Source organism: Lethenteron reissneri, chromosome 57, assembly GCF_015708825.2.
Source record: "Lethenteron reissneri isolate LAM-NWPU_2019-01 chromosome 57, ASM1570882v1, whole genome shotgun sequence".
Taxonomy (NCBI): domain Eukaryota; kingdom Metazoa; phylum Chordata; class Hyperoartia; order Petromyzontiformes; family Petromyzontidae; genus Lethenteron; species Lethenteron reissneri.
In genome coordinates this window covers 1,744,901-1,762,966 of record NC_083835.1, presented here as the reverse complement: position 1 = coordinate 1,762,966, position 18,066 = coordinate 1,744,901, and the positions used below count along the sequence as shown (strand labels likewise).

The 18,066-nt window shown below is 48.7% G+C and overlaps 1 protein-coding gene across 1 annotated transcript in view; it reads right to left on the bottom strand.

The window, feature by feature from the left end:
* Positions 1-18,066, bottom strand: part of LOC133357202 (collagen alpha-6(IV) chain-like) — a 143,440-nt gene that overhangs the window by 49,148 nt on the left and 76,226 nt on the right. The window contains 9 exon segments of the mRNA XM_061575031.1: positions 259-354; positions 2,170-2,211; positions 2,382-2,417; positions 3,035-3,094; positions 4,376-4,411; positions 5,104-5,172; positions 7,112-7,228; positions 8,801-8,845; positions 9,212-9,346. Of these exon segments, the coding sequence (XP_061431015.1) occupies positions 259-354; positions 2,170-2,211; positions 2,382-2,417; positions 3,035-3,094; positions 4,376-4,411; positions 5,104-5,172; positions 7,112-7,228; positions 8,801-8,845; positions 9,212-9,346 (636 nt within the window).

Genomic DNA, 18,066 nt, shown 5'->3' with positions numbered 1-18,066 from the left:
TGCCACGCAGCAAAGCGAACGCCTGTCTCTCGCTCTGCACCACGCCGTCAAGCACATGCTCCCTCTTACCTCCAACGGAGGGGGCGGGGCGATGGGGGTCTTGTTTTAAGTGCCCATCAGGACACGCTGCCCGCACATATCTGCATTTTATTCCTTCGATTGGCGAGCGAGTGACCGCGGCTGGAAAGCATTCCAGCTAGCTGGCTTTATTTGTGCGGCTTCTCACAGCTCCGGCGTGCGCTCGCTCAGCCTCCTCACCTGCTCGCCCTTGAAGCCCTTGAGCAGGTAGCTGGGCCGGCTCCCCTTCAGCGGGACGGTGAAGCGTCCGGGGGGCCCGGGAGGACCGACGTCTCCCTACGCAGGGGGAAGAGGGGATAAGGAATTGCTCGCGCAATCCGGGGGGGCGCTTGCTTCGAAGTGGGTGAAATGCTCGTGTCAGCTCAAAGATTCCGATGGCCCAAACAATAAAAATAACTAAACAATTCCCTGTCGCATCCCGCCGACTGCCGCTGCCCTTGGGGTGCCACTACCTCGCCTGGTATACAGGAGGTCGTGGGTTCGATTCCGACCCTGACGATGCCTGTATACTTGGAGTTTGCGTGTCTCTCTCTCTCCCCGTGATCGCGTGGAGTTTCCTCCGGGTCCTCCGTTTTTCCCTCCACATTTAGAATCAACATCACGTGTTTAGAGAATTTGGCTGCTGTGCATTTGCACGTGATAAGCCACTTCGTTGAGCTGTCATTTGTGGCCAGGTCGCTTCTGAAAATTAACCTTAGGGCTCAGTGGGCCTTACCTGGTAATATTAAAAAAATATTTTTACGAAGTTATTTCTCTCCTCCGTGGTCGACTAGTGACGGCGCTTTCCTTATACTGCAACATTCTACCACGAAGCGAAAATTCAAACACATTCGTCAATAGTTTACTTGGAGCGGCCACCCCGACGGTGGTTTGGCCCTCTCTGCGCGGCACGTGGTGAATCACAGTACCGGCCCTGCCCGCTAGGAGGCGACATTGCTATTGAGTTTCCCAATGAAGGGGTCACGACCTTTGGGGAGTTGTTGTGAGCAGGTCTACCGCCCACGTTTCGTGTTGGACACCGATGGGTGTAAGGCAGAGGTCCGCAACCGGGTACCTGATACCCGTACCCTACCCGATACCCGGCTACCCGTACCCGGGTACGGGTACGGGTACCCGTTTGCGACCTCTGGTGTAAGGTGGCTTGTCCAACGCAACGCTTTCCCCCCCACTCTCACTCCCGTGCGAGCAGAACGATTGGCAGCTTGACGTCGGCGGAAGAAGAGGAGGAGTTCGACTGCACCGACGTTCACATCCGTGCAGGGCAATCGTTACATGAAGAGCCTCGGAATAATGACGTGGCCCCGCGTCGGTGCGATTTCAGTGCAAATGGCTTGGTCAAGGGGGGCGGCAACCTGCGGCTCCGGAGCAGCAGGCACGGCCTCGTTTAAGGACCGATTCGTCACTGTTAATCACGTGCATTGGAGGCACTTGAAATATTGTTTTTTTTTCGTTTTTACCGAATTCGAAATAAATGTCTCCTCTTGTTATTTTAGTTTGCCCACCCCTGGGCCCCGAGGAGAATTGTGAATGACCCCTCGTGCCCACGTGCACCGTCTTTTCCAGATGTCGATGCTGGGCGGCCGAGGTATCGCGTGAGCCAAGCCTGGGGGTGGCTCTTGCACAAATGCACGCCAAGAAGAGCGGCGAGCAAACGCGTCCTCTGTTGTCCCCCGAGGGGTGTCGAAGGCAAACGAAGTGAATATTAATCGAATCGTGCGAGCTGCAATATGGCGACAAGTCTGTGAAGAGTGGCGGATCCGGGTTGGGGGAGGGGGGTGATGGGTGGTGATGGCTACTCCATTGAGATCCCGAGAATTAGTATCTTATTGACATTCACCAGACAAAAAAAAACCACACCATGATTTAATGTTGGGCTCGATTTAAAAAAGCTTGAATTTTCGGGACCAGCCCCGTGCGCCCATCTCCCTGGCAAGTTTCTCGATGCGCCTTGTCTGCCTGCGAGCAGTGGTAACGCTTCATATATAAGCTACTAACGCCACTCATATAAGAGTTTTATTCCGCGGCACAATTGAACGTCGTACGCGGAGCCCCTCTCTCTTGGCCGGCGGTGGCGCCGTGCCCTCTCCTTACCTTCTCTCCCGTCATGCCACGCAGCTCAATGCCACGGTTCCCCTAGAAGAATTGCACATGTGGGGCGGGGGGGGGGGTAGAAAAAAAACGGCGGGCCGTTAGTTTTACGCCACCATCGCTGGTCACAAGAAACAATGTTGGGGGAGGGCGGCCGGCACTGGCGGTGGTGTGGAGGGGGGGGGGGGGGTCGCGTGTCGTGTCTGGTGCGGTACCTTCTCGCCCGGAAGCCCCGGTGGCCCCGGTGAGCCCTGTCGCGTTCGGGGAACACGGGGAACCAAAGTCAACGAGCGGCAGCGGAAACCCGAGAGCCCACATTGCGAGGTTCAGCGATTACACCCGAGCGCCATTCACAAATCACACACGTCTGTTTATGCGTCGACCCGTAGTTGATGTACGTTAAAGTGGAAGCCGTTTAACTTATGAAACGCTGATAATTCGTTTTTTACCCTTTTATCTGGCAACAAAACTGACACCTTTTTTTTAAACAAGGAGTCATGTTTGCATAGACCACAATACCTGCGGTCGGAATGCAAACAAAAAACACAACATTGATAATGTATGCACTGTCCTTGAAATGCATTGATCCGCACCCGGGACAGCTTTCCTTAGAGCCTAGTCTCACATGGTGTTGGACCAGATGACGCCAAAAGGCGCACAACTCAAAGACAATGCACCATCAGAGTATGAGAGCTCGGGGCAAGTATTTACACCATTGGAACCTCATTTGCCAGTAGAATTATTTTGCTACTGGCAAAGGAGGTTCCAATGGTGTTGTGAAACGCTGCTCCGCGAGCCAATGCTTGATGGAGCTCCGCGAAGGCGAGTTTGCGGTGGCATTTAGCAAGGCAGCTCGCTCGATACTCACGGGAAATCCAGTAGGGCCCCTCGGTCCTATCTGACCTGGAAAACCCGGAATGGATGATCCCTGCAAGTATCAAACAAACAAACAAACGATAACATGGCCACTTGGATGTCCCGCATGGCGTAGGGGAAGGCCTTGGTACACCAGGCTCGATCCAGCAGTGGAATGGCAAAATGGATGTACACACACATGAAATATCCACCAACATCATCATCATCATTGTCAACCTTCTACTCTGATTGGCACGGTTGGCTACGTATGGTGCGAAAGAAGTTCAACATACATACGTACATATTCTAGATTTTAAGCTTTCGTGACTGCAAGGATTCATACTCTTAGGTGTTTTAGGTAAAGTCACGTAGGTAAAAAATAAAATAAAATAATAAATCACGACGTTTCGGAGACAACACAAGTCTCCGTCATCAGGTGGGACCGTCACAGCTAGATTTGCTGTATCAAGTGATGACGGAGACTTGTGTTGCCTCCGAAACGTCGTGATTTATTATTTTATTTTATTTCTATTATTACTTTTATTAATTTTTTATTTTATTTTTTACCTACGAGTATACATACGTACAGCCACATGGTGCAATGAAGTCACCAATGGAGAACTGCCAGTTCCAACTCCCCGGTCAGGCGCTCATCAACATCCAGCGCGTGGCAATGCAACAGTCCACTCGATTCACAATAAAGAAGGGTGGTGATGTTTTTTTTGTATTAACTTTTGAGTTAGTCCATTTAACGGTCTGGCCGAATTTGTGTCGTAAGACTCAACACCACCACCACCCGACATGGCTAAATGGATTTAAATTGCCACGCGGTGTATACGCTTTTAACGTGCCAAATGTTACTGTTTTTGTTTCAGCTCACTCGCCAGTCAGTTTCTGAACGATTGTCACAATCAAAATTCACCAGTTAGATCCGCGTAATTTCCTAGGGGTGAGGGAAGGTCACGTGTTGGCCCATCATTTCCATTGCTGTCATTTGTGGGAAGATAACTTTGATTACACAAATGGGAAAATGTCTCCGTCGTATGGATGTGGAATTTCCACAACTTGCTCAAGGCTTCACTCTTGATTTGAAGCTTTCGTGACTGCAAGAATCCATACTCTTTGGTTCTTTCGGTAAAGTCACGTAGGTATAAAATAAAATAAATCACAACGTTTCGGGCGCAACACAAGCGTCCGTCATCAGGTGGGAAAGCTTCACAATCAATGCTTGGCAAGGGTATCCATACAACCATTAATGTATGAACTAATTAATGCGTTATGGCTGTTATCGGAAGGTTGGTGATGATGAGAGTGTGGCACAGATTGGTCTGCACGTGGGGGTTGTGGTGCTCACCGGGAGGCCGTTCGAACCTTGCTTCCCACGTATGCCCTGCACACAGAAACGCCGTGTTACACAAGTCCCACGCGTTACACACGTACCACACGTTACACGGGCACCGCACGTACCACACGTTACACACGTACCACACGTTACACACGTACCACACGTTACACACGTACCACCCGTTACACGGGCACCGCACGTTACACATGTGCCACACGTTACACGGGCACTGCACGTTACACACGTACCACACGTTACACGGGCACCGCACGTTACACACGTGCCACACGTTATGCACGTGACAATACTGCACAGGTCCAGGCTCTCGGCTTTTCTCTTCCATCCCAGATATGGCTGACTCCATCTCCCCTTCCAATGTCTTCTATGGCATCCACGCCTGCACTGAAGCCCTCCTTCTCCCCACCTGCAACGCCTTCCTTGGCTGTCTCTGCGTCGCTTAATTCGCATTTTTCCACGACGCTGGACATGCGGTCGCGTTACACCATTGCGTGAATGCGACTCTCGTTGGCAGAACGGGGGCTCCAGTCTGCGAGGGTACGAACTCCGCCCCAGGTTTGCCAGTGCCACGCGCAGGCGAATTGATGACGAAATCGGAATGTGATGGCGACATTCGGGATCGTACCCGGGCGCTGGGCACCCAGCGGATCAGATCACTCTTCGAACCAGTCGGTGACTCTCCTGACTTGGAACTGCCTATGCCCAAGCCAGAGACTCACCTTCATGCCCTTGAGCGAAGGAGGAGGCGTTACTGGGTCTCCCTTCTGGCCTTTTGGTCCCACAATTCCCTACAGGATGGCAGAACAGCATTAGTTACGTGAAATAACCTAGCACATCAAGGCAACACGACGACAATTCCAAGTAATAAAAAACGGGACACGATAAATCCTCGCAGCAGCGCCTTTTTGCTGGCCATCGAACGAAAATGGTGACCGCATCGCACGCTTTCGGGTGCACTTCTGCGACCGTCTGGAACGCTCTTCCTTCCGATATGAGGAAGCTACTGGGAGCTATGCACTTTTAAATCTAGATTGAAAACTAATTTCTTTTGAACTGCTTTTTGTCTTTAGTTTGTTGTCCTTCCCCCGCACCTCCGATTATTACGGTTGGCTACGCACGGTGCGAAAGAAGTTCAACATACACACAATGTAAACTGAGGATATTTAAAAAATAAAGTCGTTCGATGGAGTTTACAGCTTTTAAGGCTACAGAAAATACATTTAAATTCACTTCGAATGAGCAATAAGGGTTACGATTCAGTGTTGCAGGTAGACAGCTAGTATAAGTATTAGAGGTTAGAGCTAGTGTCAAATTAGCCCTGGAAGTTCTGTAAATTTTACTCATGAAAAAACGAAATGCTGACATTTATTGGGGGGTGTTGATAATAATCAATGAGAATGGCACAAATATAAATAATATTTGTGCCAAATAATATTTGTGCCATTCTCATTGCACCAGGCTCTGACGAAGGCGCTACATCTCACACGACGTTAATATTCCGCAGTAGTTTCACAGTAGGGACGATGACGGCTGTGTTCTCCCAGTTGAGTCAATTTGCTGATATTTTTTTGTTAAATTGGCAGGTTGCCGGCACACATGGCCCAACTCTTTTTCGAACTTCACGGGATCGTCGACGTCCACTGTAAGGCAGTCAGCGCGTATTTACGATGAATACAACGGGGCGGCCATGGGGATCGAACCACGAATCTCTTGCGGGAAGCAGCAAACGCGCTACCACTCGACCACAACACTGCCTCGGTGACACGGCAGATGGACTGAGCTACGGATAAAAAGAGTTTCATTGTACGTGGGGGCGCCGCGGTGGCGAAATGTTGACTACCTCCCATTGTATTCAGTAGGTCATGGGTTCGATCCCAACACTGATGCCTGTATATTTGGAGTTTGCGTGTCTCTCTCCCCATTGTCGAATGGATTTTTCTCAGGGTCCTCCGGTTTTTCCCTCCACATTTTAAATCAACGTGCGTTTAGAGCCACTTCGTTGAGCTATCGTTTGTGGCCACGTCGCTTCGGAAAAATAACTACATCGCTCAGTTGGGGGCCTTACCTGGTAAAATAAAAATAGGATCTTTCTGGGCTCATTTTTCCCAGCGGCGGTGGCATTTGTATTCTGGCAGGATGATATCACTGTTCAACACACCTTTTCTGGCATAAGGTATTCCAACGGGTTTAAGGTAAACTTGGGGTGCTGATTCCAAATCTGGCATCAGTTTTTCTCTATCACATCACAGCATTTTTAATAAAAACTGCAGAAGAAAAATATCAAATGAATGTGAATATCTACATAAAATGATATTATAAACACACTATCCTAAATATACAGCGCCATATTTTAACACTAAACCAGTCACTGACTCGCAACAACTTGCAATCATAAGTGACAGAGTTAATTTCGGGTAAAATCAATGAAAATGGGGTATGCCGAAAGCATAAAAATGTGATAGAGCAAATCTGAGATCAGATTTGGAATCAGCACCCTGAAATTAGTCTAAAACAGCTGCAAAAGTCCAGGCCAGAAAAAAACAGTTTTTGTTGTTGTTGACCAGTGTATTCCTTCGCCACCGTGAATTAACTTGAGTAGCAAGAGCGGAGTGCAAAAACAATTTGGGGTGGTGGAACAAATTGAAAAGACACGTGGGGAGTGGTGGGGGGTGATGGGGGGGTAATGGGGGGTCGTGGGGGGTCGTGGGGGGGGGGGTGTGGACTTGCCGCTTGGCCAGGTGTCCCATGTGAGCCACTCTGGCCTGGGAGGCCTGAGTCCCCTCGCGTGCCGTTACAGCCGTCGGCCCCTGGGTGGCCCCGCGAGCCCGGCTGCCCCGGGTGACCCTGCACACGCAGAGCGGGCGGCCGCGTTATAGGGCCGCTCTCGCTGTGGCCTCCTCCAACAGATGTTCAAGTTCAAGTTCATGTATTAGGTATAGATACTCTTAGTTCTTTCGGTAAAGTCACGTAGGTAAAAAATGAAATAAAAAATAATAAAATAAAACAATGAAAATCACGACGTTTCGTCGTGATTTTCATTGTTTTATTTATTATCACGACGAAACATCGTGATTTTCATTGTTTTTTTTTATTTCATTGTTTACCTACGTGACTTTACCGAAAGAACTAAGAGTATGAATCTTTGCAGTCACGAAAGCTTCAAATCTAGTATTAGGTATAGCCTTGTGAGCCATTCGGCTCTTGAATCGGGTGCAACCGCAACAAACAAAAAACAAAAACATGAACAAGAAAATATCTTAAAGTGAATATGTGACTAAGTGCAAACAGAAAATCCAAGAAAAGACAGCAAAATATTGCAGAAAAAGCACCGTACACCAACGCTGTGTGCAAAAATCCCAGTGGGATGCAAGTCAAACAACCAACAACAACCACAAGACAACTTAGATTAAGGCCATCAGTCTAACTCTGTACTACAACAAACAAACATGGCTAAACCAATACACTTTTCGAAATCACCAAAATAAAGCCATGAAAGCAATGAAACAGTGATCATAGGAACTGTGATGTGGGTACATACAGCAAACACCACACACAGCACACACAGCACACACACACACGCCATGCACACCATACGCTAAACCCTTCGTGTAAACACTGCACAGCATGTATGCGCACGCCGCGCACAACACAATGAGCGCAGATGCGTACAACACACCCCACGCACAACATGCACAAGAGCATATGCTAACTCACCACACATGGTGCAACACACACACACAAGTCACTCCGCTCACACCGCTCCACAGCGCAAGCCCCAACATGGATACCTGCACCTTGAGCACCGCCCTCTCACGATTAGTGAACAGCCAAGGCAGGCGTGTGGGGAAACAGTTCCAGACTGTAAGAACAACAGTAGAGAAGGAGTGACCTCCCATTGAAAGGAAGATGATTTTCTGATTGCGGGAGCAAATGTAAAGATCGGATCTGAATCAGATGAAGTCATCCAAACGTGAAGTTGACAAAGTCTCAAGCCTGCAGTGGAATGGTGGGATGGAGCTACAAACATTCCTCTATTTACGAACGAGTTAGGTCCCAGACATCTGTTCCTTGTTCGATTTGTTCGTAAGTCCAAATTTACTCCTGTCAATTCCAAACATGCTGTACGGAATGTAGACTAAACACGGCGGCATGGCTTAAAAAGTTGTATCATCTCCTGCAGATGTCGCTGGTTCTTCACGTTCTGCAGGTGTAGATGCCAGCACCGCCATCTAGTGCGCGGCGGTTGAACTTACGACTCTCCGTCCGAATAGGCAACTGGACATACGGACAGGTTTGTGCGTATCTCTGAAAGTTCGTAAATCGAATGTTCATAAGTAGAGGAGTCCCTGTAGATGTGTGTGCGCGGCACTGTGTGCAGTGTGCCGATGAGGGTGCTGGTGATGCGACGGCTCTTACAGGGGTCCCGTGAATTCCAGGAAACCCAGGTACTCCAATAGGGCCCTGCAAATCACACACACACACAGACACACACACAGACACACAGCACAGGGAGGGGTGCAGGGTCAGACGGACGGAAGGGGCCTTAGGGGTGTGGCCAGGTGACAGCGGTAGATTGAGCGGTTCGCAATTGTAAGGTTGCGAGTTCAAATCCGAGTTGGGGGTTATTAATTATTCTCCATAATCATTCAAACAAGTACCACGTTGTGAGTGAGTCAGCAGTGATTGTCCGATGGATCGACTAGTCCCAGCGATAGAAATGTGGAGTCTCTACCGTTGGCTCGGGGTTGTAAACAGGAGGTGAACACCGCGTCAATGCTCACTGAGCAAAAAATAGCTTTGACAATAAATCGCATCGAACTGACTCACGGGGTCTCCGTTCCCTTCTGCCAGGCCGGGCGGCCCTGCGTCCCCTTTGAGGCCCTTGGGCCCAGGAATTCCCTCGGGCCCCGGCGTGCCAAGGAATCCCTTCGGCCCCTGAGGGCCCAGCATGCCGGGCTGCCCCTGCAAGACACACACACAAACACACGGTGGCACACCAAAACAAATTCCATCAAGTGTTAACAGCATGAGACAGGACTCAACCCAATATCATCAAATCACGTGTTCATATTAAAATCTAAAATCACGTGTTCGGTTTATTGAGAGATGTTTATAATTCCGCGAATAACTCAAGAACTAAAAGTGGTACAGGAATGGGCGACGCGTCGAAAATGAGATCTACAATTCAATTACAATTTACAAGTGTGCGTCTTGTTGTGTTATTCGGGGATAGCGTTTGACATTACGCTCCGGATACTGAGATCTTGTCCTCGGGTTTGCTGCACGAGTCCTGGTTCAGTTCCTGAAGCTCTCGGCACGCGGAGTTGAAACGCCGTTACGCAGTGTCGAACAAAACGTGGCACAAACGCAAACACGCATCGAAGAACTTTCAATGTTGTTTCCCAACTTTGGGTTCCCCCGCACCCCTGCCGTACAAATGGACGCGTCGCCAAACGTGTTTTGTTAGCCACGGGCGGCCTCAGCCGATTTCCTACACCGATATCCGAACTTTAGAAGCAAATCCTACAAAAAAGGAAAGCGTGCGTCGGAGGGAATGTTGCTTTCGCACGGAAGACTATAAAACCAACAACAACGCATCGCTTCAAAAGACTCGAATCACCGATGGGCACGATGTGGCGGAGATACATCTGCCTCCAATACGACGACACTGGGAGTAACATTACGAGTATTATCAATATTCTGGCCTTCGTTGTGGAGCACGGCATTATAGGCAGAGCCTTGGGACGGGCTCCAGCACAAACCCGGATGTGGTCGGGAAGAGAGCACGGAGAGTTTTAGTTTGATAAACCCCTGAGACAACATTATTCTAAAACAAGTTTTTTTTTGTCAAAGTGCCTCCAAATTCCCGCGGGCGCAGCCTGGGCCCTTATCTCTGTCGGTGGCCGTGAGCTGGCGGTGGGAGTTACGCATTGCGTACATACGGCCAACGTGTGTGAAATAAGCCAAGTGAAACACATTTAAAATACCAAAAGCCCTGCACCGAATCACGGTTGGAGGGGAGCCCTGGGGCAAACACCAACCTGCCGCAGATGTAAGTCGTCCGCGACCCCAGCAATCCTCCAACCTGGACCGAGGAAGGTCTGGACCTCCTTGAATCGGATTCTGGTGACACTCCCGTGGAAGATGTGGGACACTTTCTCCGCAAACGGAAAATCAACGATAGTTCATGTTTGTGACCTGTGGTGGTGGTTGTGATAAGTGTAGCAGTCAGCGCTACGCTGCGCTACGCTGCGCTACCAATCCCGATTCCTGCTCACGGCCACCAACATACCAGTGACGAACCGGTCCTGGGGCCTCCCCTAGGTCGACTCGGCCTCAAATGAGTACCTGGTGGCGGTGTGTAAACATCGCCACTGGGGAGACAAAGGCGGCCGGGCGTGATGTTGGCCACCTCACCCCCTCGTGTGCTGTGCCGGGCTTCATAGGTGTTCGCCAGCAGCACTTGCCCCTACAGTCTGTTGAGGCTACACGGGGGATCTTTGTCTTTGGTCGCGACATCTCAGACCGTGAACTGACCTCCCCAATGGAATCGTTCGACGGCGATGTGAAACAAACCCACGCGCCTGCTCCAGAAGCAGTCGGAATGGGGACATCAAACCTCGACATCGATTTGTATATTGGGGGGGAAATTCGATGACTCTCCGCCAATTTGTACACCGCTTTAAGCGTCGTGCCTTTCGTCTCCTCGTGGCGCAGGGGAATTCTCGCAGTGGTGGATTGTGGTGCACCTAGCCTGGCACAAAGCGCCGTGGTGACGTCATCGCTACTTTGTTGTTGTTGAAGACAACTTTAACATTATTTTGGTCGTCGGGGTCAAAAGAGTCCAGGGCGAGGCCAAATCCCGACACCGCCAGGAGGGGGCAGGCCTCCCTCGGTGGCCTCCTATGAGCCACGCACACCCAGCGTGTACAATAATTATATCAGTGGCGTAGTAACTACATTATCAGTGGTGTAGTAACTACACTATCAGTGGTGTAGTGACTACATTATCAGCTCAGGGGGTGCGGCAATCGGTCAGATGGGACTGTGCTATGAACTTGGGCAATCCCCGGTTCGATTCCCAACCAGGGCTAACACGAGCGGCGAGCAATATCTGAACCAGTTCTTGGGTACCGTATCGCGTAACCGCACTGCCCAGCAAGGCGAAGTTAGGCTAAACAATCGCGATGACGAGCACGGCAAGGGGATATCTTTATCCAGCAGTGGATTGACAGAGCTCTCAGTCAATACAAGAAGAAACAAAAGCGCACCGATAGTTAATTAATTTGCAATCTTATGACCACAGAAATCTTTTTTTTTGTTAGGATGACCATAATCAATGATATCGGGGAAACAATATGAGCACATCGAGGGGGTTGTTCGTCACTTCAGCGAGGCGTCTTTCGGATATAATTACCGGAGCAAATCTGTGGGACGGTCTGACCTAAAGAAGCGAGTTGTCTCAAGGCTAGCGTGACCATCACTGGCCGATTGTCCGACAGCATCACCATGGCATGGTGGGGTTGAGTCTATGGATTGCTCCGCCGTGTGTGGTCGGTCACCACATTCCGAGCGTCCTCAGAATCACGCGCTCCAACCGAGCACAATTCCAGCCTCTTTTGTTTCTTCCAAGGGCCATATGGGACAACCAGGAACACAGCCTGACCCGTCAACCACCGAGCAATGTCTGTAACAATCACTTGCATTGACGTTTGCTGCAATCATCGCTTGCGTATCGTGTAGAATTGGACGGGCTGCCGTGACATCTGTTATCCAGTTAGACGCACAATGCGCCGCTTGTTGAGCAATGAAGCAGTGCAGTGGCGGCCGACACGACGTGAGGACGTCGTTCTGTCATCGCTGTCGCGTTTCTGACACAAACCTCAGAGCGCAACACCCGGAAAAAATTCGATTTGAAGCTTTCGTGACTGCAGGGATTCATCTTCTTGGTTCTTTCGGTAAAGTCACGTAGAATGGAAATAATAATATAATAAAAACTAAAACATAATAAAATACAATTCTTATATTTTATCGTAACCGCACTGAAGCCCATTCGCTGGAAACAACAGCAAAATAAAGCACCCGATTTCAAACCCTAGATGGCGCTCGGTATTTCGTTTGCCGCGTTAACAAACGTTAACATCGAATTTAAGTTGCGTTTTTAAATGTGGTTTGATAAGCTCCCCACGCGGGGAAAATGTAACACTTCTATCTGCCCGTCTGAGGACGCAACATGTGTTTTGACGTTTTTACACAAACTATAAAAACCCCTTCAACCAGCCACGAAAGGAACTTCACCACGCTGCTCGCGAATAACAGCGCCCACCCAGCTCCTGAATCTCTCTTTTGGGTAATGCGCCTTTTTAAAGAGTGCTTCAAAAAATATCGAAGTTAAGATTTCTGTTGAAAAAGGCTTCAGAAGTAAGTTTGGGATGCCATCAATCAGGGCCGCTCACTGGCACGGGCTGATGCGCCGTTGAATGCAGCGAATATCATTCTTAAACGTTAGCCTCCACATCAAAGTGCTGCCACTAAAGGAGATGCACCTCCGAGGATTACGGCTGGCTACGTACGGTGCGAAAGAAGTTCAACATACATACACAAACACACCGAGTTCAACACGTAGGCTTTCGCGACGAATATCATATCATTCATAATAGAGTTGTTTTGGGGTTAGATCGCGTAAATATTAACAAGCACACTGAGTCATCCGTATGTGTTCATTAACACCACCACCACCACCACCATAAAACTTTGGTTGCACTCACTCCAAGCCAAACCCACACACTGACAATGAAAATAAACCTCATTCTTAATGACTGAGAAAACAAATCTAGCGCAGTAACGTCACAAATAGCGATCAGGGTTCACGTTCAAACACACACAGCATCAACGCGGTCAAGGTTTACGTGATTTTTCTTTCCCCGCACAAAGACGAGGAGTGTAAAGCAGCACACTATTTATATTTTTTTGACTTTTTTTTTATCCGCGGGGATTGCTGAAATGTGCAAGGAAAGAACCGCGATTTTTCCGTCCCAAATAGAGATGCCTTTGTGTGGCAATACAACAAAAAAAAATCTATCGATGTTTACAACTCCACCGCTCAGTGCTACCACATGTGCGCCCCAGCAGCCCCAACCAGCCCCAACCACCCACCCACTCTACCTACCATCAACAACTCTACCTGCCAGCAACCACCCACCCACTCTACCGGCCATCAACAACTTACCGGCCAGCAACCACCCACCCACTCTACCTGCCATCAACAACTCTACCGGCCAGCAACAACTCTACCTTTCTTGTAAAACCAGATTCTGGGTGAACAGGTCAGCAGTTATCTAAGCGAATATCCAGCCAGCGGTATTTGGTTTTAAAAAAAAAATGCGCAAAGAGATGATGGCTTAAGAAGTTACGACCTAACCTTTGACGTTACTGTTGAATACGTCCTACAATAGTCAACAGAAGGATTGTTTTAGTGCCGACATTGGCGACTGGCCTGGGACACTCAACTCGCTGTACTTGACTGAAGAACCCAAATGAATCCCTGGCAGCTGAAGCCCAGATTCAACCCAAAGATGCTCAGCTTTGCCAGCTCAGTGATCTGAACTCTGGTCCACCTGGCCATCTCGTTGAGACCAGAAGAACCAAACATGCGATTTTAATAAAACATGCCTTTTAAGTGACTTTACATACTGGAGCAGTGGCGCAGTAATTGATGCACTCCTTTACAAAACCAGCACTGACTATTGTGGTGAAGTATGGTCAAACAACCCCCATGCCCGGACAGCATGCGGAGGCCATCATGATGCAAATCATTATAAGTTTATAACAATACGCTTGCTGAGAACCAAGTAATACGCTTGATGTTTCCATTCATAACCACAAACTCAATTTGGTATTTACCAATTACGGTACAATACTGTAGTCCGTAATGCCTGCTTCTTACATTAAATGTTCCCCGTGCAGTGATTCCGGTTCTTAATTGGCTCAGCCCCGAGACTCAAATTGTAAAAAAAAAGTAACTTCCCCAGACGAATCGTGGTCGTTTCCGAACTGCACTCAAGTGTACACCATGTGGCTTTGAAGTGCAAGGACAACGCTGCGTGCAGGGCTCAGGTCGCTCGCAAAGCGGCCACGACGGCGTGTTGGCCTGCACCTCCACTCCTGCGTGTGGCGTTTTCAGTTTATTATTGTTGAACTTGGTGGAGAAATCAAGAGGCAAGGGGATGGGTCCTCACTTGCACGAGTGACCTGGGGCTATCAAAATGATAAAAGCAGCAGCAACAACGACGATAACAAAAGTACAGGTAAAAAGAAAGAGGTACAAAAACAACCATCGCCAAAGAAATCTAAAACACTGCAGGATGAATTCGTGAGGTTTAATGTTTTGTTAAACGATTTTCTCTGAACCAAAGTCGTCATACATGGTGGACTGAAGGCTGCGAGTACATATCCCGGTTGGGGGTTGACAGCCCAACAATTCCTTCCACGGTCAATATAATTCGTACCACTTTGTGGGGAGGTCAACAGTGGTTGTCCCCTGCATATACTTGCCCTTGTTATAAGAATGTTGAATTTCTACCACTGGCTCAGGGCTGTAAACGGGGGATGAGCACCACTTCAATGCTCATTTGAGAAGGATATCGCTTTGAATCGTGGCCGAACTAAAATAATATTGAACGTTATCTGACAAACAATCTCATGGCAGAGTGTGTAGGAAAATGTGTAATGTTAAGTAAAAAGAACGAAAAATATAAAGGCCACTTCTGATTTTTTTTTGCGTGGGAATTTTCAGACAAAAATATCAAATGCAGCTGCTCTCGGACAAGGGTGCTCATGAGATGGTGGCAATAACAAGACTTTAATAAAACTGGGGTGGGGGTGGAGACCAAAACGTCTACTTAGCCATACATCTGTCTGTCTCTCTCTCTCTTTGTCTTGTGTGCTGTGTCCTCTCTCAAAGACGTCGGGCGATCATGGACATCCATCCATTTGGCTCTGCCCATGATGTTTACTCAAGAACTTTGCAGCAGATACTCCCAATTGCATCCAATTGTTAAAATTGCCCTGCAGAGGCCAGCAAAACGTCATCCCTTTGCTCCTCTCCGCCCCCACAACACCCACGCTGACCCTGAACTTCACAAACCGACCCAACCCCGACAGGAAATTGATAAACTGCAGGAAGTACAGGAGACTTTCAGTGACACACCGCAGGTGAAAATCATTATAATCGTAACCAGGAAAGGACGCTTTTTTTCACTTTCTTAATAGCGGTGTTTTGAGTTGAGTGTGCCTGGCCCGTGACTTTTGCCTTGATAAACATTACAGCATCATTTTCGGCTGGATACGCAAAATCGTGGTCCCCCCCAAAAGGCAAATTTCAACTTTTATTGAGGCCAAGGGAAATAACAAGGAGATGATTCTCCCTAGGAATCTGTACAGAGGGGGGGGGGGGGCGGGGGCGGAAACATAAAAGCCACACAAACTCCTATATGCAGCCGGTTTACCAACGCAATCAACTTTCCCAGAAACGTCAGCACAATCCTCTAAGTCGTTGGGAACCGAAATGTTTGTTCACATATATATTTTTAAATAAACAAGCAATAAGTCAAAGCGTAACTCAATAAACAATACATCTTCGTGCAAGGAAAATGTCACCGGCCGTCTCAGTGGGATGGCTGTGGCTTTGGGGAGCGAGCACTGGGAATGGATTTGCAAGGCTGCTCCTGCACTGTGCTTTACTTTGTAAGTCTGTTCTTTATCCAGGAAAAGCCTCACCAAGGCTGAACTCTGAGGTGGGTTAATGTTTTCTGAAAAGTTATGATTACTCATTGACTTTCGAGATTCCTAATGGAAAGCAATCCCGTATTTTTGGTGTCTTCAACGAGATAATATCTGATTACATGCTCACTTTTTGTGAGTGTGTTCTCCAATTTTATCACGTGTATTTCATCTCAGAAAGGCCGGTGCTATGCTCTGAGTGGTGGCTTGGTAAGATCATCTGTATGGTTTTGCTGCCCTAGTTTATGACGATGGTGACTATGACCATCCGAGACATTGTGTTGATACAGGTGCCTTTAATTTGGAGGCAAAATCATCCGATCAGTGCGCGTTTATGCAGGGATACGTGTAACCTGGCAGTGGTCGCATGGATAACAGGAAAAGTTTTCCGTACTACTCATCGCCATGTATCTGCGACCTTGCCCAAAGACGCGAGGCCACTCTCTGCGATCTGGGGATTTTCTATAACCGTGGCGTCACCGTCCTCCCGCTTACACTTACAATTCGCTCTGGCCCATCTTAGTCTCGGCCGAACAAACATCGACACTCTCCCCAGGTTCCCCCCCCCCCCCCCCATGCATACCTGTAGCTAAAATCCTTTAGTTTCCGTATGCAGATAATAATTTCCACCAATATCACGCCCACATCCCTTGCACTTTCGTTGAACACCCATCTATTGGTTAAAATAACAAAATGAATAAGCCGATAATACACCGCCTTCACGTATCTCGCTCGCCACATCAAATATAATTTTTTTAACACATCCCATCAGCCACACGGCCTTCTGGTAGTTCATAATTCCAGCAGCATTGGTTGAACACAAGCAAACTCTGGACCAGTTTTAATATTCCGTGCCCCATCAGCATAGTCAGGGTTTGCTTGAAGCAATCAATGCTGGTGAACTCCCAGATGTTTATAGGGAAGGAATCTCTGTTGGGAATGGGTCCTCGTTCGACGCAAACTAATTCTGCACGGACGAGGCTCTTGAAGGAGAACATCCTAAAGCAATGATGCTTAACCTTTATAGCAGCCTTGCACCACTTTGGTTCTCAATCGTATCAAAACTAACTTGTATAATGTTAATACATTTTATGAAACAAAGTAGTTGTACTTACGTGCCCTTGCTTAATTTGTTTTCGATTATTTACCTTCTAAAAAAATCTGGCCACGTCTCGCACCCCCAGAAAGGGCATCTCGCACCTCCAGGTTAAGAACCGCTGTCTTAGAGGCAAGAGTTTCTGGGATGAACCTTCCACGAGGGGTTTAAACTTTCCATCTTTGCCTGTCTGTTGAGACATTCTTTGAGTATAGCCACGGTCAGAGAGGTCACAAGGCAGCAGGTGAGTGGCCTACGCTAGCACATTACACCTACACAAGACACCACATCTCATGGCACGCACGTGGCCACCCACCTGTTCACCTGTCATCGGCCCCTTAGCTCGCGTAAACGAAACTGAAGGGCGCAAAAACGAACGTCGGTGACGTCGGCGATGACAATCGTTGCCGACGGCGACAAATCACCGAGCGGGGGGAGCCCACAAAGGAAAAAGCCCCCGACCGCAGATAAAATGGGGGGGGGGGGGGGGAGGGGTCATCTGGAGTGGCCAGGTACGAGGCCAGTGAAATTCCTGAGCACGCAAGTGTGCAAACAATCACGATCCCTTCAATGCATGCCCGATTTGCCGCAGACAACACGCAGGAATGATCAGCTGCGGCCGAGGCGTTTGCTTCCAATTTCGCACGTTCCCAGCGCGCGTTAAGTCCATCGCACACCGCCGCTGCCAACAACGCCGCGCATTTGGCACCGTCTCTTAGAGCCGATGTCTGCTTACTTTGTTCAAACGCTAACATCAGCACGGACAGAGGAATGTGTCGGGGGGGAAAAAAAATCATCCGTGAAA